The 21851-nt window shown below is 43.9% G+C and overlaps 1 protein-coding gene across 3 annotated transcripts in view; it reads right to left on the reverse strand.

Moving 5' to 3' along the window:
* The window catches only part of TSNARE1 (t-SNARE domain containing 1), a 287962-nt gene that overhangs the window by 192519 nt on the left and 73592 nt on the right, over window positions 1-21851 (reverse strand). For all 3 annotated transcript variants that reach the window (XM_078153781.1, XM_078153782.1, XM_020995260.2), the window contains exon 3: window positions 17910-18406. In XM_078153781.1, the coding sequence (XP_078009907.1) occupies window positions 17910-18312 (403 nt within the window). In that variant the 5' untranslated portion in view covers window positions 18313-18406. The remainder of the gene's footprint in view (window positions 1-17909; window positions 18407-21851) is intronic.

Below are 21851 nucleotides of genomic sequence, written 5' to 3' on the forward strand. Positions count from 1 at the left end.
TTCTTTCTTTCTTTCTTTCTTTCTTTCTTTCTTTCTTTCTTTCTTTCTTCCTTTCTTTTTTTTAACAGATCTGTGAATTACGGGCTAATTAAAGAGGGCAGGCTCAAGGCTGGGCATTCGGAAGCTCGAGTGTATGCCAACTTGGCAGAAGAGGGACCAAGTGCTAGGAAAGTGGCCAGCCTAACCCCGGTGTTAGTAGAGTTGTTGCCTTGCCCCTGTTCATACATGGCTCTCATGAGACATCTGCAAGGTCAGAAAATGGCTCTGTAGGGAGCCCTGGTCCGCAGGCCCAGGGCCCTTCAAATCTGTATTCAAACAAGGTCAACTACTGTCTTTGCTCCAGACCCTCTATTACCCAGACCATCCAAGTTGACTTTGGGGATTTAATGACCTAATTAAAGCACTAGTGTAAACACCCTGACATGAGGTAAAGAACCAGGATCAAGGAGGCAGGACCTCTGGACTCTACTCCCTGCTCTGCTTCTGACTGGCTATGTAACCCTGGGCAAGCCTTCTTCTTTTCCCCACTTCCATCAGATTCAATGTCCTTCTCTTAAAAATAAAGGGATTGGACTGAAAGATCACCTAAAATCCCCTTATGATCTAAGAGGTGGGCTTATTGACCTCTGACTGACTGATTAAGAAAATGAATTGGCCTGTGGGTAGTATCATCTCACATTTCTCAAACACTATGAAGCTCGTAATGTATCCACTGAAAAATTCTTAACGATTAGAGCTTTCCAAAAGTGGAACATGCTATTCTCAAAAGGTATCAAATTCTCCTTCACTGCCATTTTTAAAAGCAAAAATGACCACTTGCTAGATTTCTGGTCAAAGGGATTCTTTAGGGGTATGGGCTGGACTAGATGGGCACTGAAGCCCCTGCCAGCACTCAGCTGCACTATTGTCCTCACAACAATCTCTTGGGGTAAGGAGCACATTCTGATATTCCCATTTTATAGATGAGAAACCAATCCTTAGAGATGGGAGACAGCTTGAAGCAGTATGATTTATTGTAAAGAGACTGGATTTGAAGCCAAAAGGGGAAAGGGAAGGGAATAAGCATTTATATAGGGCCTACTGTGTGCCAAGCCCTTTGCTAGGTGCTTTATAAAACCATTTGATCCTCATAATAACACTGTGAGGTAGATGCTGTCATCATCCCCATTTTACATAGAGGAAAATGAGGCAAACAGAGATGAAGTGACCTGCCCACGGTCACACAGCTGGTAAAGTGTCTAACGCCAGATTTGAATTCAAGCCTTCCTGCCTAACTCCAGGTCCAGTGGTCTACTCATGGTGCCATTTGGCTGCCTCTAAGTCACAGGACCTAGATTTATACCCTAACTATGCTGGTTACTACCTAAATCACCTTGAGTAGTCACTCAAAAGCTCAGTTCCTCATCTATAAAATGAGAGGAGTTAAATTAGATGAACTCTAGAGGTTTCTTCCTCCTCTAAACGTATAATCCCATGAATCATGCTCTTGACCATGGTCACACAAATAAGGTCAGAGTCAGGCTTCAAATCCAGGTCTTTCAACTCCACAAGTCCAGCATGCTTTCCCACTGCACCGGCTATAAAAGCATAAAATCCCATCATCATGAGGGTAGAAAGCTCTAAAAAGACTTTATTCCAACCTCTCACTCATTTCAGAAATCCTCTCTACAGACTCTCTGACTGGAAGCCATCCAGCCTCTAATTAAATGTCTCCACTAATGGAGAACTAAAGCTCACTCCCATAGTACTGGTAAGTGAAATCAAGTCTTATTGATCTGGAATCTGAGGACTCCATTCAAATTAGAAGAATGTCCTAATTTATAAAATATTACTTCCCATTCGTCCCCAGCCTGAAAATATTCACTGGCTCCCTATTCCCTAAAGGATCAAGTACAAACTCATCGGCATAGGTCACCTCTCTGTGTTCACCAATATCAAATTTCTGAGCTAAGTACAAACAGTAGGCTCAATCCCACCTTCTCCTGGCTTCCTACCCAGAATGTTCTCCGCTTTTCTCTCTCCATCCTCAAATCCTTTTCATCCTCGGTGAACGGTTAGTAGGCAGACCTTGGCATTAGAAAGACCTAAATTTGAGTCTAGTCTCAGGTATTTAGTAGCTGTGTGACGTTGGGGTACCTTTGAGCCTGTTTCTTTATCTATAGAACAGAGATGATAATAGCATTCCCCCATAGAGCTGCTGTGACTATCAGATGAGACAAGGAATATTGAGTGCTTTGAAACCTTAAGGTGCTACACAAATGTGAGCTCTTGTTATTACCCAAGGTCCATTTTGAGGGCCACTTTCCACAGGAAGTCTCATTCTAGCCCACAGGCGCCTCCCCCCCCCTTCTATAAACCCACAGCAGGGAGAGAGATTCCTGGGAATCCAGACTGTTCCATGCACCTGGCAATAAACCAACATATCGCTACTTAATATATTCTATGGCTATGTTAACTACCTACCTCATCACATATTAGATCCTAGTGATAACTTCCAAACAAACATAAACTGTTCAAAAACAGGGACCTTATTTCCTCCTTCTCCCTGTTTGCCACACAGTGTCTAGGACAGGAAGATCAATATAGCCTTACTGAATGAAGAAGGAAGGGAAGCAAGAAAAGAAGGAGAGAGGAAGGTAGAAAAGGAAGGAAGAGATGAAGAAGAGGAAAGGAGGAAGGATTAGGGAAGGAATAAAAGAAGGGAGAGGAAGGAAAGAAGGGAAGGAGGAAGGAAGGAAACTTTCAAATACTTTCTCATCTCAAGAACTGAAACCTGCACCATTCCTAAGAGGTAATACAATGAGAAAGAGTCAACATTATCTCCACAGACCATGGAACACAATGAAAAATTCCAATAATTGTAGAGTGGAATATTTCTTTCAAAGAATCATATCCATAACACTGAGTCCTGACAAATTCCAAAGCAGAGGAAGCTGAATTAGCCAAATTTGAGGCTTCTCCCTCCTTTTTTGATCCTAGAAAAGCAGTACATCTTTAACTCTGATAAACATGGTAGCACACTTTCTTGATGATATTCCAAGAGACAATATATGGACAGATAAATAAGATTTCTGGAATTCATCTTATTAACATAAATATATTGTACAAAATCCATTTCTGAAAGTCATAGACCTGAAACCAAGTCGTGGGGGGATAGGTTGAAAGAAATAGGGATGCTTGCACTGAAGAAGAGGGGATTTAGGAAAGATATAATCAATGGTTCAAGCACTTGAAGGGCCCTCATATGGATGACTTTTGCTTGGCCTCAGCAGACAAAAACTAGGAACAATGGGTAGAAATTGCAGAGAGACAAATTTCAGCTGAATGTAGAAAAAAAAATCTCCCTTCATGCAACTCTTCCAAAATTGAATGGGCTGACTTAGCAGAGAGTTCTCTGTGACTGGAAGTATAAATGACTAATCGCTGAGGATACTATAGAGAGAATTCTCATTTGAGTATAGATTGGATTAGATGCCTTCTTGAAATGAATGAATGAAAAAACGTTAAGTGCTGCCCCATGTGCCAAGCACTGAGGTGAAAGCTGGATATTTAAAAAAAAAACCCAGATGGCCCCTTATCTCAAGGAGCTCACACTCTAATTGGAAGGAGATAGACACATAAAAGAAATTCAGCTTCAGGGAGAAAGAAAAAGTCTCGAAGTTCTTAGGAGGCAGGAGATAAGAGCCACAAATCCTTAGAGTACATGAGTAGGTCCAATGACAGTTCGAGTGGACTTCAGGGTATAGAGGACGGACAGATGGTAAGGCCTTATTCCTTCACCAGAAAGAATAAGGTTGGTGACTCTCAGCTCTCCAAGCCAATCAAGCAGCCTGAATGGTCTCTGGGCACCCTAACCTGAGGGAATGGGGGAAGGCAAATGGAGAAGGTATGTGGAGAGAAGGACACCCTCAGTGTTGGTGGGTCTTCCAGTAGAGGCAGGAGAGTTCCTACAACTCTGTTTCTGTCATTCTGTGATTAATCCAATACAACTCATTTTACAGAGTAAATAAATGAGACCCAGAAAGGGGAAGGTGACTCAAGGTCAGTCAAGCATAGTTAGCCAATCAGTAAGTCAATCAATCACAGAAATGCAACTAGAACCTGGGTGTCCTGCAAGTGTTAACAGGCTGAAAAATCAGAGAACTTCTATAGATACAGCATATTTGGATTTCAGTATGGTATTTAACAGTGTCTCTTCTATCCTTATGGACAAGTAAGACAGAACTGGGCTATCAGATTGGTGAGGGATTCACAACTGTTCAAAACAGACCCCAGAGAGGGAAGTGACAAGTCTCACTGTCCTCTGCAACAATTAGACAACATCTGGAATAGTTTATGAAGGCCCAGGTGCCAAATTTTAGGAAGAACATTGACAAAGTAGAGAGTCCTCAGAGAGGTGATCAGGATGGTGAGGAGAAGAGGGGCCACGTGGTTTAAAGAGTGTTTAGCCCAGAGAAGACACAGGTACCACAACTGTTATCTTCACATATCTAAAGGGCTATCCTGGTGTAGATGGTGTAGACTTATTCTGTGAATCCCTGAAGGACAGACCCAGTAGTAGGAAGCTAGAGAGAGGAAGGATTTCCTAACATTGAGAGTCATCTAACAACAGAATGGGCCACACTAAGTTCTGAACTTCAAAGATCAATCAATCAGCAAGCATTTATTAAGCACCTGCTACACATGCAAGGCACTTTGCTAGGCTCTGGGAATACAAAGACAAAAATGAAATCATTCCTACCTTCAAGGAGCTTATATATTCCAATGGGCACAAGCCATACAAAAAGAAAATTTTCAATGGAACTTGAGGAGGGGGGCACTAGCAGGTGAGGAACAAGGAAAAGTCTCATGTAGGAGGTGACACTTGGGCTGAGTATTTTAAAAAGCTGGGGATCTAAAGAAGCTGATAAGAGTATACTCCAGGCATGAGAGATGGCCCATGCAAAGACAGAGACAGGACATGGAAATGTCTTTTATAGGAACAGTAAATAGGCCAATTCTGTTGGATAGAATAGTGTGTGAAGGTTAGTAATGAGTAATAAGCCTGGAAAGGCAGGCTGGAGCCATATGGCAAATGGCTTTAATTGCTAAATGAAGGAGTTTGTATTTGATCCTAGAGGCAATCGGAGGCAATGGAGCTTTCTGAGCTTTGGAAGGACATGGATAGACCTGCGCTTTAGGAATGTCATTTCAGCAGCTGTGTGGAGGAGAGATTGGAGAGGAGAGAGACTTGAGTCATGGAGAATAATTGAGAGGCTGGGGAATTAGTCTGGACAAGAAATGATAAGGTTCTAAATGAAGGCAATGTTCACGTAAGGGGAGAGAAAACGGAATGACGGACAAGATGATGTGGAGTTACAATTGGTAACACTGATTAAATGTGGGATGGAAGGTAAGAAAGAATACAGAATCAAGAATCAAGGATAATTTCAAGGTCTCAACTGTTGATGACTAAAAGGATGGTCAAGTTAAGAAGAGGGGAGGATTTGATGGGAAAGACATTGGGTTTTGATTTGAATATGTTGAATTTATTTTATCTTTGGGACATCTCTTAGGAAATATCTTCTAAGTAGCTGGGCATGTGGAATTCGTGCTCAGAAGAACCAGATATATAGAAATGGGAGTATTCTACAAGTACGATAACTGAAGCCATGGAAGCTGATAAGGTCACTGAGAGAAGGAAGAGAGAGAAGAGGACCCAGGACAGATACTTGAGGAATAACCATGGTGAAGAGACTATGATATAGTTGGTGATGCAGCAAAAAGACTGAGAAGTGGGCAGATAGATAAAAAGAGAATCAAGACAGAGCACTGTCACAAAAATGCATGGAGGGGACAGAATGCATGACAAGTGGGTAGTTGGTCAGCACTGTCAAATGCTACAAAGAAGTCAGGATGAGGTCCAAGAAAAGGCCACTAGACTTGAGAGAGCATTGGTGACTTTGAAGAAAATGGTTTCAATTGAGTAATGAGGTGGAAATCGAGTTACAAAAGGTTGAGAAGTGAGACGAGAGAAAATGGAGACAAGCGTAAACAGTGAACAGAACCAAGAGGATGGGCAGAAGGTGCAGAGGCAAATTTAAACCTGATCAGGGAAAACTTCTTAAAATTAGAGCTACACAGAAGTAGAATGAGACGCCTTGAGAGGTCGTCCCTCCTTGGATGTCTTCAAACAAAACCACAAGTCAGTTATGTTACAGTGGAGAGCTAAACTTCTCAAAGGCCATCTATAACTGATGCCTCCATTTTTGCTCCTCTAATTCTCTTCTTAAGCCCTGTAGCCAATCTGGCTTCAGACCTTATCACTCCACCAAAAGTGCTCTCTCCAAAGTTATGAATGATCTCTTAGCTGCCAAATCTAATGGCCTTTTCTCAGTCTTCATTCTCCTTGACCCCTCTGCACACTTTGGCATTACTGATCACCCCCTCCTCCTTGATACCCTCTAAATTTTCATGACAACACTTTCTTGTGGTTCTCCTTCTCCCAATTGGACCACTCCTCTGTCTCCTTTGCTGGACCCTCTGGCAGATCATGTCCTCTAACCATAAGTGTCCCTCGGACTTATGTCCTGGGTCCTCTTCTCTCCTTCCTCTATACTACTTCACTTGGTGATCACATCAGCTCTCATGGATTCAATTACCATCTCTATGCTGATAATTCTCAAATCTACATTTTCTGCCCCAAACTCTACTGATATTCAATCTCACATCTTCAACTGCCTTTCAGACACTCAAAGTGGATGTCCAGTAAATATCTTAAACTCAGTATGTCCAAAACAGAACTGATGATCTTTCCCCCCCAAAACCCTTCCCACCTCCTACCTTTCCTATTACTATAGAGGGCAATACCATCCTTTTAGTACCTCAGGCTCACAACTTAGGAGTCATCTTGGATTTTTCACTATCTTTCACAACCCATATCCAAGATGCGGCCAAGGTCTGTCAATTTCACCTTTGCAACATCTCTTATATATGCCATCTTCTTTCCTCTAACACTGCCACCACCTTGGTACAGCTATCATCATCTCACACCTGGACTGCTACGATAGCCTCCTGGCAGGTCTGCCTGCCTCACTTTCTAATCCATCCTTCATTAAGCCACTAAAGTGATTTTCCTAAAGTGAATGTCTAATCATGCCACCCCTCTACTCAATAAACTCCAGTGGCTTCCTATTGCCTCCAGGAACAAATACAAAATGCTCTATTTGACATTCAAAGCCCTTCAAAACCTAGCCTCCTTCTATCTTTCCAGTCTTCTTACACCTTACTCCCTGACACATACTCTTTGACCCAATGACACTGGTCTCCTGGCTGTTCCATGAACAGGACACTCCGTTCTCTCAGCTCCTGGCACTTCCCCTGGCTGTCCCTCACTCCTGGAATGTTCCTCCTCCATTAGGACTATTGACTTCCCTGGATTCCTTTAAGTCCTAACTAAAATACTACTTTCTACAGGAAGCCTTTCCCAACCCTTCTTTACTCCAGTGTCTTGCCTCTGTTAATTATCTCCTATTTATCTTGTATATAGCTTACTTTGTATGTATTTATTTGCAGGTTGTCTCCCCCATTAGATTGTAAGGTCTTTGAGGGCAGGGCCTTTCTTTTGTCTCTGTTTGTATTCCCAGCACTTAGCACAGTACCTGGTATATAGTTGGCACTTAGCAAATGTTTATTAACTAATTGGTTGGCCACTGCAAATTCTGTGATTTGGTGATTTCTTGGTTTGAAGAGAGGAAGTAGAGGCAACAATTGTAGATGGCTTTTTCAAGGAGTTTAGTTAAGAAAGAAAGAGAGACAGAAGGATAGCTAGTAAGAATCATGAGACTTAGTGAAGGTTTTTTCTTTAAAGGATAGAGAGGTTTGGGTATATTTATAAGTGTACAGACTGGTACACAGGGAGAGCTTTAATATCAGCAATAGAGAGGGGATAATAGTAGGGGGAATTTTCTAGAGGAAATGGGAGGAAATGAGATCAAGGGTACATGTAGTGGTACTGATGTTTTTGAGAAGGGCTACCTCTTCATCAAAGTAGTAAGCAGAGGAAGAAATAGTGAGCCATGAGGTCAAGGGCCTGAAAAGAGGAGGAGTGTTGTCAGATAAGGACAAGGGGAGAAGAGGGAGCTCAATTTTTCACTAAAGTATAAGGTTCAGCTGAGCGAGTAGGGGATGGTGTTACAAAGGGCTTGAAGAAAGAAGATTTGGAACAGCCTTTGTGGAAAGTGGGATAGAGAATTAATTAAGGAAGAGCAAAAGAGCTACCTTGTTGAAATGAGTCCCCAGTTAGAATTAGATAATGCAAATTAATAGTGGATTTCAGCTCAGTTGCATGACTTCCTCCAGCTCCATTCAGCTACACATGTCAGTAGGGTTGGAGGAGGCAAATGGTAGGTGTATCCAGGATTGTGGCTTGGCAGTGTATGAGCACTGATGGGACATAAGAGTGAGGGATTCCAAAGTAAAAGACAGGGTATGGCTGAACTGGCTCGCTAAGGGGGTGAAGATTGTAAAGGGAGGAAAGTAGTGCCAGAGCAATGATGAGGTCTTGGCAATATAATAAATAGTGAAAAGATTACAGGTGATGGTGAAGACAAAGAATGGGTTTGAGAGGTGTAACGACAGGGAGACATGGAATAACAGGCTGTGATCATTTGAGGGAATGTCTGAATTCTTGATCACAGACACAGAACACTTGCGGGTGATGGCAAGATCGAGGATGTGACTATCCCTGTATGTACCTCAGGCAGAATGGAGGTGGAGGCTGTGGGAGTTGAGCAGACTAAAGAAAAAGGAAGTCAGAGCATCTGAAGGAGCAACAATATATATGTCTGAGGAAAGGAGTTGGTATGAAGAGGGAGATGTGAGCCAGGCACTCAACTCATGGAGAAATGAGGGAAAGTGTCCTGGGAGTTGGCAGATAACTAGCCACCAAGATCTGGATCTTGTGATAAATTTGAATAAAATGAACCTCAAAGGAGGAGAGGCTGCTGAGTGATGCTGATAGAGGGAGAGTCTAGTAATAGCAACAGGAAAGAAAGAGTATTCCAAGTCCACCTCAGGGACCAGTAAGTCAGGCAGGGAAGGCAAGGAGAAAATGAGAGAAGATACAGCTAGGCTTGGAAAGGAAAGCCCAGAGATACAGAGATGCTTCAGGTGTGAGCCAGGGCTCAGTGAGTATTGAAATACGGAAAAATAATGAGAGGAAGGGGTCTGAAATGACGGGACAGGGGCTGCACCTATAATTTCACTGTTATATGGAACTCTTTGGTGATGAAACTCTCTATCAAGGCAACTCAGAATCTTGAAGAGATGCCTAGAGCAGAGATATTAAACACTATGGCACTGAGGCAACCAGATTAAAATGTAATTTGGGAAATATCTAACAAAACAAATAAAAATACAATAAAACATAATGTTAATTAGTGGTTTTCTAAATCACTATGTGGCCCACAGGAGTCCTTATTTATGGTTTACTGGTCCTGTTTTTATTTGAATTTGACACCATGGGCTCTACAGAACAGAAGCATTCAGTGACTATCCAGTATGTCTCAGGGTGGGACTTGAACCCAGGTTTTCCTTGCTTGAAGACTAACTCTCTAGCCATGATACCATACTGCTGGAAGTTTGTTAATTATAGAGAGACAGTTTCAGAGAACTTAGTGGGAGGAGCAGCCAGATACAGATAGGGTATTGTCAAGGGCAGGATTACAGTGGCTGTCCCAACCAATGAGGAGTTGGAATAGGTGACCTCTAAAGTCAACTCCAGTTCTAAATCCTATCCTCCTATGATTACACTCATCATCATCTTGCTCACAAGACCTAATACAATACCCTGCAATTCTAAATTACAAGCAAACAGATTTCAAGCAAGTATATGGAAACACTTCATAATAATCAAAGCTGTCCCAGAGTAGGATGGGCGCCTAGAGTCTCTGGAGGTCTTGAAGACCACTTGCGGTGGGTTAATTCTTGCTCAGATAAGGGTTGGGATACGTGCCCTCTGAGACTCTTTCTAACTGTGAAATTTTGTTTCTCTCTTTTCCTAGTTTTCCCCTAGAAAAGGAAAGGGGAGAGGGAGGAGGGAGAGATCGGGAAGGGAGGAATCAATTTTCAAGATTCTATCTTCATTCCACCTGACTGACTTCACAGTAAAAGGAAAAAAAAATCCCTATTGCTTATCTTGGCTTTTCAACTGTGTCAGCTGCATGGTCCCCACCCACCGTTTCCATTGTGATGGGAATAATTGAGCCTTCCAAAGAAGCCAAGAACAGAACTGCACCCATTCTGGGAGACCCCACATCGCCCCACATCCTATTGTACAAGGCAGTGTTGTTATCTGACTGGTGCAGAAATATAAATTAAGACTTTTTATGCACATTCCACAATTATGCTGCATTACAAGGATCCCTCCTTTCTTCTCCCACCCTGCCATCCCGCCCCTATCTGGCCTAACTCACAGTTAATAATAGCTCTCAATTCCACATCACTTTAAAGGTTCACAAAGCGCTTTCTACACAGGGAGGAAGAGGAACAGGACAAGCGCAGTTTCCATATAGAGAAACTGAGGTTCAGAGGGGAAACATAGCTTACCCACGGTCATACAAATAACAGGAAGGAAAGGGAACAGAGAGAAGACTGGGAAAAGTTAGAGGAATCCACATCAGTAGGGGAGTGGCTCCCAGCAAATGATCCCAACTTCAGTTAATTATAATCCCTCACATATACAGAGTCTTAGTGTAAAGGGTATCCAACTCTGGAGGCACAAGATTCAACACTGAACAAACACTTATTTACAATGTGTGCTCAAGGCCGGGCTATGTCACTAACTTGCTGTGTGACCACAGACAACTCAGTCACAATCTCTTAAACCCTCACTATTTGCATTCACAGAATGGACAGACTGGAAACTCTGGACCTGGAAGGGACCTTGAAAATCATTTACTCCCCTTCCCACATTTTACAAATGAAGAAATTGCAATACAGAGGGATTATGCCCCAAGGTCAGGATTAGTGTCCCAAAGTCAGATTATCTTCCATTCTTTCAGCTGGCCTCCTGGAGAAGAAGAAATTTTACATGCGTGACCAATGGATAGAAAACAAGAATCTGGGCTTGACTCTAGCTTACAAAGAAAACTAAAAGCAGATGGATTTCCTGCCAGGTGTTAGCATCCCACAGCCTCTAACTGCAAAGGTCCCATGACTCCTGACATAGACCCACTTAAAAGAATAGAGACCATCAGCAGGTATTGTCAATGATGACTCAATAATCCACATGTATATAATGTTTTAGGTTTACAAAGCACTTTCCTAATAGCAACCCTTTGAGGTGCATCAGGCTAATATTGTTATGTCCACCAACTAGATGTAGAAAACAAGGTTACAGAACTTTTAAGAGTTAGAGCCCAAACTTTAAACCCAGTCTTTGCTGACGCTAGAGCTGGGGGTCTCTTATCACAATACCCTCTTCCATCCTTCATGCCAAAGCAGTTTCTATCCTGTGGCACAGAGGCAACACTCGTATGCCCTTTTCTGTAGGCAGTGACTAAGACCTCAGGAAGCTAATATAGAAGTCCAATGCATAAGCCTTTCCTCAGGGACATGAACAATGCAGAGGAACGTTGAAATAGATACATGGTGAACAAGAGTCCCCAGAGTCGTACAGTCCTACCACACACTAAACACAATTTTATTTGACCCAATATCTCCCTGTTCACCCACTCAGCTCTGCAGTCACAATATAAGGGCCAATCTTAACCAAGTCCAGGCAGGAACATAATCCAGGCTGAACAGGTAAAGGCAAGCAGATGCACTAGGCCAAAAAAGCAGGCTTTCCTTGCTTTCCCAAGCACGCTCCAAAGAAGAGAGAGGCTGGTACTGTCATTAAGTCTACTGTTTTCTTGACCTCATAGCTCAAGTGCCCTAGCTGGCTGTTTGTACTAATATGGGGTTGTGGGAGCAAATATGGGAGCAAATATGGAAGCAAATTGGGACTGCACTGGCTTCTACCCTCCACCACTAACTTATCTCAGGGAGACACAGAGCAGGGGAAAGGAGGGGAAGATATGCTGGAAATTTTTTAAAAACAGATTAAAAATAGCAGAGAAAAAGCCCCTGATACATGTCTAACCCTTCCTAGGGGATCCCAAGGTGGGAATGAAAGCACCTTCCACCCACCGTACTGCACATGTATAAAGAGTTTCTATTAACGTCCTTTGTATCATAAAGCATTAGAGGTTGAAATCCTACTTCTGACACTAGTGTGACCTTGGACAAATCATTTAAACCTCCCTGGGACCCAGTTTCCTCATCAATTGGCCTAAATGGCCTCTGAGGGTCCCTTCCTTCTCCAAATCTGATAAACTAGATGTTCCCATATCTGTTGCCAGAACAATATCTTCCTTTGTATAATGTTCCTGGCATGTACACTCTATCATCTAACAAAGGGAAATACTTTTATGAAGCCACAGCCCTACAGGCCACAGGTTTGTCTTCCAAAGTGGAAGAACTCACACAGCCCACTCCTTTTTACGATTACACATGCCTGATACAATCAACAAAAGGAGAGGTCAGACTGTGGCCTGGGTCATGGTTCCCTCTGGGACCATTAGAATCTGTGACCAGGGTTAGAGCTCAGTCTGAGATAGAAATTGGAGCTCAATCTATGGTCACAGTTAGAGCTCAATTTGGGGTCAGGAATTAGGGCTCAGTCTGTGACCTGGGTTAGAGTCTCGGCCTGGAGCTGGGAATCAGTCTGTGATCAGGGTTTGGGTTCAACAGATGACCAAAGTCAGGACCTAGTATGTGATGAAGGTCAGAGATCAGCTGGTGTCCATAATTAGACATTAGAGGTGGGATAATCAGGCACTGAAATAGCAGTTGCCTAAAAAGAATTTTAATTCAGTAAACTCCAAAAATCATAGAAAGTTAAAGCTAGAAATCCAGGAATTCTGAACTTTGTTTTATGTCATGGACCCCTTTGGCCAGTCTAGGGAAGCTCCTGGACTTTTTCTCAGAATAACAAAATAAAATATAGAAAATTATAAAAGTAACCAATTATAATTGAAATAATCATCAAAACATTTTTTAAAAAAAAGTTCACAGACTCTAGATTTTAATAGAACAGAAAACATGAAGTCCAAAAAAGGAACTGACTTGTCCAAGATCGCCCAGCAACTCAAGAGCAGAGCCAGAACTAGAACCAAAGTCTAAAATGTCTATGAAGCTCCATTCTATCGGCAGGTGTCCTAAGTCTATGCCTTGGACCTCTTGCCAAGATCCTGACCTCTGAATGCTCTCATTCCAGATTTCAAAACTTTGCTTCCCAACCTTCTAGTCCATCAGACAAAGTGGATCCTGCTGGTCTACCTTACACAGAAGCATCTTAATATAAAGGGCAAGCCCTGAATCTGGCACTGAGCGAGTGGAGTTCCATGGAGCCTTTAATAAGGCCGCACCCACTTTCTGACCCTCAGAAGGTGTGGCAAGGATCAAATGACATCATGCACATGGAGTGCTTTGTAAACTTGAGTACCATACAACTTTCAGCTCTTATTATCATAATGATTGTTATGAGACAATAAAAGTGAGTATTTTTAAAGGGTTATGTGGATATAGGTTACTATTATTATTATAGAATCATGAATCTTAGAGTTTGAAAGGACCTCTAAGGCCAGTTAATACAACCCTGTAACCCAAATCACGAATGTTCTCTGTATCAACTCCAACAGTACACGATCCAGTCTCTGCTGGAAGACTTCTCATAACAGGGAAGTCACTCGCTGCTACAGCAGTCAATTCCATTTGATTATCCAGGAGGTTCTGGTTTTATTGGTGGTAGTGTATCCCCTCCTATACTGTGCTGAATTCTAAATCTTGAAAGTTTCTCCACAGTGCTCCCACTTCTAGCCTCTGGGGCCAAAGAAAACAAAACAAATCCCTCTCCCTAATAGCATGCACTTCTTCTAAGTCTTCTCCAAGCTGACAACCCTCAGTCTTTATATGACCCCAAGGAAGACTACCATCCTTCACCATCCTCACTGGCCTCCTTACTCACTGTCCAACTTCCCCATATCCAGACTAAAATGCAGCGCCCTTACTGGAACGCAGTGCTCTGGGACAGAAATGACAACCTGTCTCGTAAGCTGTAAAGCCACTGAGAGTCTTGTCCTAAGGCACCTCCCAGCTTTCATAGTCTGTGTTCTAAGAAGGAAACAAAGCATTGTTGTTGTTGCTGTTGAGTCATTTCAGTCCTGTCTGACTCTCTGTGACTTCATTTGGGGTTTTCTTGGCCAAGATACTGGACTGGTTTACTATTTCCTTCTCCAGCTCATTCTACAGATGAGGAAACCGAGGCTAACAGGGTTAAATGACTTGGCCAGGGTCAAGCAGATAGTAAGTGTCTGAGGTCACATTTGAACTCAGGAAGATGAATCTTCCTGACTTCAGGCCCAGTTTTTTATCCACTGCACCACCTAAGTGCCTATTACATGCCTGACACTTGGTGCTAAGCACTTTTGTAAATAAAGTACCTTCTAGCTCTAACACAGGGGCAGCTAAGTGGTGCCACAGTGCAAAGGGTGCTGGGCCTGTGGTCAGGAAGACTCACCTTCCTGAGTTCAAATCTAGGCTCAGGCACTTACTAGCTGTGTGACCCTGGGAAAGTCACTTAAACCTGTTCGTCTCAGTTTCCTCATCTGTAAAAAGAGCTGAAGAAGGAAATGACAAACCACTACAGTGTCTTTGCCAAGTAAACACCAAATGGGGTCATGGTGAGTTGAATGTGACTAAAACAACTCAACAACAAAGTTCTAACGTAATATGAATCTATGATGCCATGAGGCAAACAACCCTGCATCTAGACTCTTCACCAAGCTATACCTAGCATCAAAGAATCATAGACCTAGACCTAGCCTCAGAGGCCTTCTGGTCTAATTCATTATTTTTCAGATGAGGAAACTGAGGCTCAGAATGGGTGAGTGAATTGCCCGAGGTCACACAGTTGATAAATATTAGAGGTAGGACTGGAATCCAGGTCTTCTGATTCTAAAGCCAATGGACGTTCTTTTTATTCTCCCAGCCTGCCTACTTATTATGAGGACAAAATGAGAAAAAGCAGGGGAAAGCACTAACTGCAAAGTGCCACGTGAGTGTGTTATCAAACTACCTTGTATTTAACTAGTTTGTATTTACTCTCTTTATAGCTCTTCTGTATATACTTCTGTATGGCCTTGTTATGTCCCCTATTAGAAGGGAAGCTCTTTCTAGTAGGATTGTTTCATTTCATTCATTGCTTTTGTACCCCCAACACCTCCTATGGGGTCTGGAGCATAGTAGGTACTTAATAAATATCTGTTGATTATCAGAGTACACACACACACACACACACACACACACACACACACACACACACACGTTAGTGATTAAAAACTGCCTAGAATTAGGGAAAAGACCACAAAGACTTGGGCAGCCATCTCCCCGCTCACTACCTTGTGTATGAACACCCTTACTGTGTTTCTGGGACACCACCATAATGGAATATTAATTTAATGCCTGCATCCCTTGCTAAGGTCAAGCCAGGAGGACTTTTTGTACATGAAAAAATAAATATTAATCCCTCTATGGTTGAAAAAGGAATATGAAAAGGGGATTGATTAGAGAGGCTAAGAGGATTTGCCTGGGGTATTCTCCAGTGGTAATTTCCTGGAGAGGTAGGCTGGCCAGATGGCAAAATTCCCTGCTTTCTTTCCCCACTGGCCTCTAACCTGAAGGAAAAGACAGGTACAAAAGGCAAAGGCTAGTGCCAACCAGAATGCGTTTATAAGTGAAATTATGAGTAAACTCATGTGTGTGGCTGGTATAACTCTTTAACTGAGGTGGAGGTAAGCCAAACAGAGGGATGCTTTTCAGCTGGCATTACAATTGTCACTAGTAATATCAATATCAGAGAGAGAGAGAGAGAGAGAGAGAGAGATTGAGAGAGAGAGAGATTGAGAGAGAGAGAGAGAGAGAGAGAGAGAGAGAGAGAGAGAGAGAGAGAGAGAGGAGAGACAGAGACACAGAGCAGGAAAGGAGCTCAGAGACCACCTAGCACACACTGTTCATTTTACAGATAAGGAAAGAGGACTCAGAGAGGACTGTTCAAGGGCACACAGGGAAGTAAGTAATAAAGCTGGAACTTGAACTCAGGTCCTTTCCCTAAAACACAGTGTTGCTTTGGCTAGCCTAAATCTTCTACCTGCAGCTACCCCTCTGCCCCATCCCTAAGTGGCCCTGGCCTAGATCTCCCCTCCCTACCCCTCCCTGGGTCCCTGGGCTGGGGTCAGGCCCATACCAGCAGGGCACCATCACCCTAGTGTCCACAGGCACCACCACTAGCACTTTCATCACCACATCTCCCTCAGCAGTAACATCCATCAGGCCTGAATGAAGGCTGTGTCCAGGGAAGTCTCACTGCCCCCAGGCCTCTGGCCTTCTCTGACCTCTGCCTTCTGACTCGCTTGGCCAGGCCTCTAGCAGTCTGCCCTATCAACCCCCTCTTTCCTTTGTTCTCCCTTCTTTCTTTCCTTCTCAGCTACTCTTTCTATAGTCCTATAGCCATGCAGCTGACCCCAAAATGAAAAGTTCTAAACTCATCTATCCCTTTCTGTCTCCACTGCTCCAAACCTCATGCAGGCTTTATCATCTTCCACCTAAAGTACTACAGTACCATCCCTGAATCCAGCCTTGGCCCTTCCAATTTGGCCTATGTATACTGTAAATTCATCTCCCTAATACATAGCTCTGATCAAATCACCCCTTCTCAAGAACCTTACAGGGCTCCCCACTGCTTAAAAGATAAAAGCTTCTCACCCTGGAATTCAAGGTCCTCCACAATCTGGACCAAGTCTTATCTCCCTCTCTCCCCTATAGCTCAGTCCATACATATGCTATGCACATTCCTAGTCAATCAATAAGCTTTTATTAAGAACCTACTATGTGCCAGGGTCTGGAGCTCTAGCCCCTTAATTATGTTGCTCCTCCTGCCCTACAGTGCCCCTCTCTACCGCTCCTCTTACCCATCCTTCAGGGAACAGCTCAAGTCTCATTTCCCCTGGGAAACCTCCCTTAAGCCCCTCCCTTCCTCTTCCCCATCACAGTAACCCAGTAATCTCTTCCCTCTCTGGATTCCTGTAGAATTCATTCACTATCTAGGATATCCATGAGGTCCTCAGGACAGACAGACTGTTTGTTCTTGCTCCATTCGCACCCATATCTTATTTGCACCACCAGATGATCGGCTCCTGGAAGGAGTATTTTAATCACTTTGATTTTATTCCTTTCTGTGGCCTCCACAGTGTCCAACGGAAGGCCCTGGACATAGTAGGTGCCCAAAGAATGTTTGAGGATTCATCGATAAGAGCTGTGTGGTTCAGAGGAGCAGCAGGAGCCTCAGACTGGAGGCCCAGGAGGCCACGATTTTAGCTCCAGCTTCACCATAACCTCCCTGTAGGACCTTCAGCAAGCCAAGTCTCTTTTACAACTGTGAACCTCAGTAGAGGTTGAATCCAATAAATGAAATGGTTTCTTTTTCTAGCATTTTAGGTCACATGACTGAGTGATGAAGAAGAGGAAGGATAAGGAATAAGAGGAGGAGGCAGACAAAGAAAGGAAGGAGAAAGAAGAGCAGAAAGAGAAGTAGAAGGGAATGAGGATGAGAAAAAGGAATGTGGAAGAAAAGAATGAAAATATAGAAAGGTAGAAAGAGAAAGGAGAGTAGGAAAAGGTGGAGGAGAAAGAAAGATAGAAGATGAGCCAGAAGACACTGCCATCTTCTCTTTAGGACAGACCCTGGCAGCTGAGTTTCTGCTGTCTGGAGGGCAAGGCTGGCTTTAGATTGGGTGGGAAGGGCACTGGTTGGGGTAGAGACAACTTACCTCTCTGGGCCTCAAGACTGTAGCCCTCCGCTGGTCCAGCTTGGCAGGAGAAGGTCTTAGCCACCACCTGCTCCACAGGGGTGAGTGCCAGGGCCTGGGGCTTGCCTGAGCCAGGGCTATGGGCCGATTTGCGCAGGTCCCCCAGCTTCCGCCGCACCACAGCCCGCAGATCCCGCCATTTATGTTTCAAGTCCACTATATCCCGACGGCAATAACCCAAGGCATTCACTGCCTGTAAGATGCGGCTCCAGACTCGGTACTTCCGGGCTGGCTCAGCCTTCAGCAACCCTGTCCCAAAGAGAAGCTGGTGGTGCTTGGTGACTTTGGACACGAGCACTTCTGTTTCCTGTGGGCAGAAGTTGGGCTTCCTCTTCTTGGCCCGAGTGACATTGGGGCCAGCCATCCTATTTGGGGGGGTAGCCAGGACGTCCTTTTGGGGAGCACTGTCAGGGGAAGTAGGGTCAGGTGTCCAGTTGGCTTCCAGTGGGGTCACAGCCCTGAAAAGGCACCAAAAGTCTAAGTGTTTAATGGATCTTTGAGAAGGCCCATTCATTACTAGGGACAGTGATTCCCAGGGGAATCTGCTGGGCAGGGTAGTAGGGTCCTGTCCTCATTTGTGCACCCCTAATGACTTTCCAAATCCTCTCCCCAAAAAGGTTGCTGGCAGCCAGACTGATGGAGAGCACGGTATGTGGCAGATTCTGTATTCTGTCCATCACTTAGCCCAATGCTGGTGCCTAGGGCAGGAAAATCTGAGTTCAAATCCTACCTCAGTCATTTACTAGCTATGTGACCCTGGACAAGTTGCTTAATCTCGGGTTGTCTCAGTTTCCTCACTTGTAAAATGGGAATGAACACAGCATCTACCTCCCTGGGTTGTTGTGAGGACCAAGGTACTTGTCAAGTACTTTGCAAATGGGCAGCGAGGTGGCAAAGTAGATAGAGTTCCTGGCCTGGAGTCAAGAGTTCATGAGTTCAAATTTGGCTTACAACACTTACTTAGCTATCTAACCCTAGGAAAGTCACTTGACCCTGTTTGCCTCAGTTTCCTCACGTGTAAAATGAACTGGAGAAGGAAATGGCAAACCCCTCCAGTATCTTGCCAAGAAAACCCCAAATGGGGTCAAGAAGAGATGGATATGACTGAAAAACTCAACAACAACAACTGCACAAATGCTTTGGCTATATAAATTTCAGCTAGCTATTGGAAGGGGAACTGACCTTCGAATCAGGAATCCTGAGTTCAAATTCCAGTTGTGACATTTACTAGCTCTATGAACCTGAACACAAGTCTATTTCCTCAACTGTAAAATAAGGGGATGGATTAACTGGTCTCTAGTCCTTCCAGACTCTACATTCTATGAATTCTTTCTAGGTCTCAACTTCTCCAGGAAAGTCCTCAGAATGGCTCCAGCCCCTTCTCATTTCTTTGCATCCCCCAATCTCAAACAGAATATACTTTAGCATTCAATTACCACACTAGATTCTAACTTTCTCCTCCAAGAACTCAACATGGCGTGGAGGTGGCCTTGGGCTCTCTGAGGCTATGCCAAACTCCAATGGGTTCAACCAAGTTGGACGGGCTCTGGATCTTAACTTTGGCCACAGCAACTCCTGTTTTAAGCCCAAAGAGCAGCTGTGACTCAGCGCAGGGGAAATCATGGATACTTAAAGTAACAAAGTGTGGCATGTTATCTAATCTTGTGCTGTTAAACACAGACACAGATGCAGATACTATGCTGGTGTCTTATCTATCCAACTAGACCCTGCCACAGAATCACAGACTTGGAAAGACTTCGGAGGATATCTAGCATAATCCCTACCTAATCAGGAATCCCTTCTCCATATCTCCAACAAAGGGTCATCCAGATGCTATTTAAAGCTGAGACAGGGGAGCCACTACCTTCCAAGCCAGCCAGTCCCATGTCTGGAATGTCTTCCTCCCATCAATCTCTCTCCCTCTGCCCATGGCCCTCTCCTCCCAGTGATGAGATGCTGCCAGAACTTCCTTTTTGATAAAGAGTCTCCTTCAGCCATTCTCCATTCCTCTCCTAACTCTGCTTCTGACTCTCTGGAACCCATTTGGGGTTTTCTTGGCAAAGATACTCAAGGGGTTTGCCATTTCCTTCTCCAGTCCCATGCCCCCAAGTGAGTACCTCCTTCCCACCTCTGCTTTATAGCTCCTTTTTATGTACTACCTTCTCCCACTAGAATGTAAGCTCCTTGAGGGCAGAAACTGACTTTATTTTTGCCTTTATTTGTATTCCCAGCACCTAGCACTGTGCCTGGCACATGAGTGCTTAATAAATGCTTGTTGACCAACTGATTCTGTCTCTCAACAACCCTTACCCATGGTCCTATGGGATAAAGAAGAGGACATCTCCCCTACATGATAACCCCCAAATCTCTCACAGATAATAGAACCAACTCACCTTGAGAGTTAAAGAATATCTTAAAAATCAACTAGTTCTCCTAATTTTCAGGTGGGCAAACTGAGGCTCAGGGTCGACAAATGACATGACCAAAGTCAGATGATGGATTTGGCATCAGTCAGGACTCAGACTTATCCTCACTCCCAGTTCAAGCTTTTCTACTATGCCCCCCGACTCAGTTTCCCATTTCATGCCTATGAATCTTGTCTCCTGAATCCATATCTAGCTTTTCATGGAAGAAACCGTGATGATAGCCTTTATATCTCTTCCTCCTCTGGAGTGGAGCTCAGCACAAGGTTATGCATACAGTATTTATTCATTAGATATTTTCTAAATGTGAATGTAATGATATATATGCTCATCTCTGATTCTCTCTCTCTCCTCCCCAAGCTTCCCATCTGCCTGTCTCTTGTCTCTTGTCTGTCGATATTTCTCTCTCTCCCTTTCCCATCCCACCCTCCATCACGTCCATAGAATGTGCGAGCTGCAAGAGTTCTTATAAACCATCCAATCCAACCCCTCATTTTACAGAAGAAGAAACTAAGGGCCACGAGTTTAAGCAATTTGTTCAAGGTCACATACAGGGAGCAAATAGCAAAGCCAGGATTCTGCAAAGTTTTCTCTTTCCTCTCTCCCTCTGTCTCTCTCCTTTATCTGTTTCCTTCTACATCGCCATCTTTCTCTCTCCTAGCTCAGATCTCAAAACGTTTGGAAAGTCATTGGGGTAAACAGTACTTAAAAATACAATACACCCTCAGAAGGTGAGCAACAACGGAGCTGAGCTCTTTTCTTCCCCTTTTTCTTTCTGACAAGGTTCCCCATCTCCACCCAAGTCCTTGGTCGATGAGACCACTCAGCAGGTTTAGGTTTACCCTCACACACAGCCCGCAGCCCAATAAGAAATGATAATGACTGTGTAAATCCAATAGTTCCTTTCTTCCTCTCAAGCCCAGAAAACCATGAGGCAGAGAACAGGTGGAAGACCAACTCTGTTTAAAAAAGCGTTCGGCCTCCATCTGAAAGGTGATGCTCTATATTGCCAGCATGAAGCAAGAAATGAAAGGAAGTGATTTCCCCAGATTCTTTCCAGTCTGGCTCTGCATGCCTGCTGCAGCATCTCATGGGTCCTCTCACTGCCAGGCAGGACTGCACCTAAACCGCTGCATGTAGGTACAACCTTCTCTGGGACTAGAGGAGACTGCACAGCCTCCCATGTTTACTGACATAGCATAGAACCCTAACCCTCAGCCTCCTCCAGGAAATCCTACTCATTTTCTAAATTAAATCTTCCCCCTCTGTATTTCAACCCTGCGGTTGGCTAATCTGTCCACTGTGTGGATGGACCCGCCACCCTTTGGACAACAACAGGAGGATGCATTGTTAGAAGCACTTCGATAAACAAGACTCTCTCTGCTCCACTGGGACAGTTCCCATGAGCCTTTTCTACCTTCCTTGGATGACAACAGGGGCATCACCATGAAGACCCAAGACTGGTAAGGACCACTCACGC

The sequence above is a fragment of the Phascolarctos cinereus genome, unplaced genomic scaffold (assembly GCF_003287225.1).
Source record: "Phascolarctos cinereus isolate Bilbo 61053 unplaced genomic scaffold, phaCin_HiC Scaffold_4;HRSCAF=312, whole genome shotgun sequence".
Classification (NCBI taxonomy): domain Eukaryota; kingdom Metazoa; phylum Chordata; class Mammalia; order Diprotodontia; family Phascolarctidae; genus Phascolarctos; species Phascolarctos cinereus.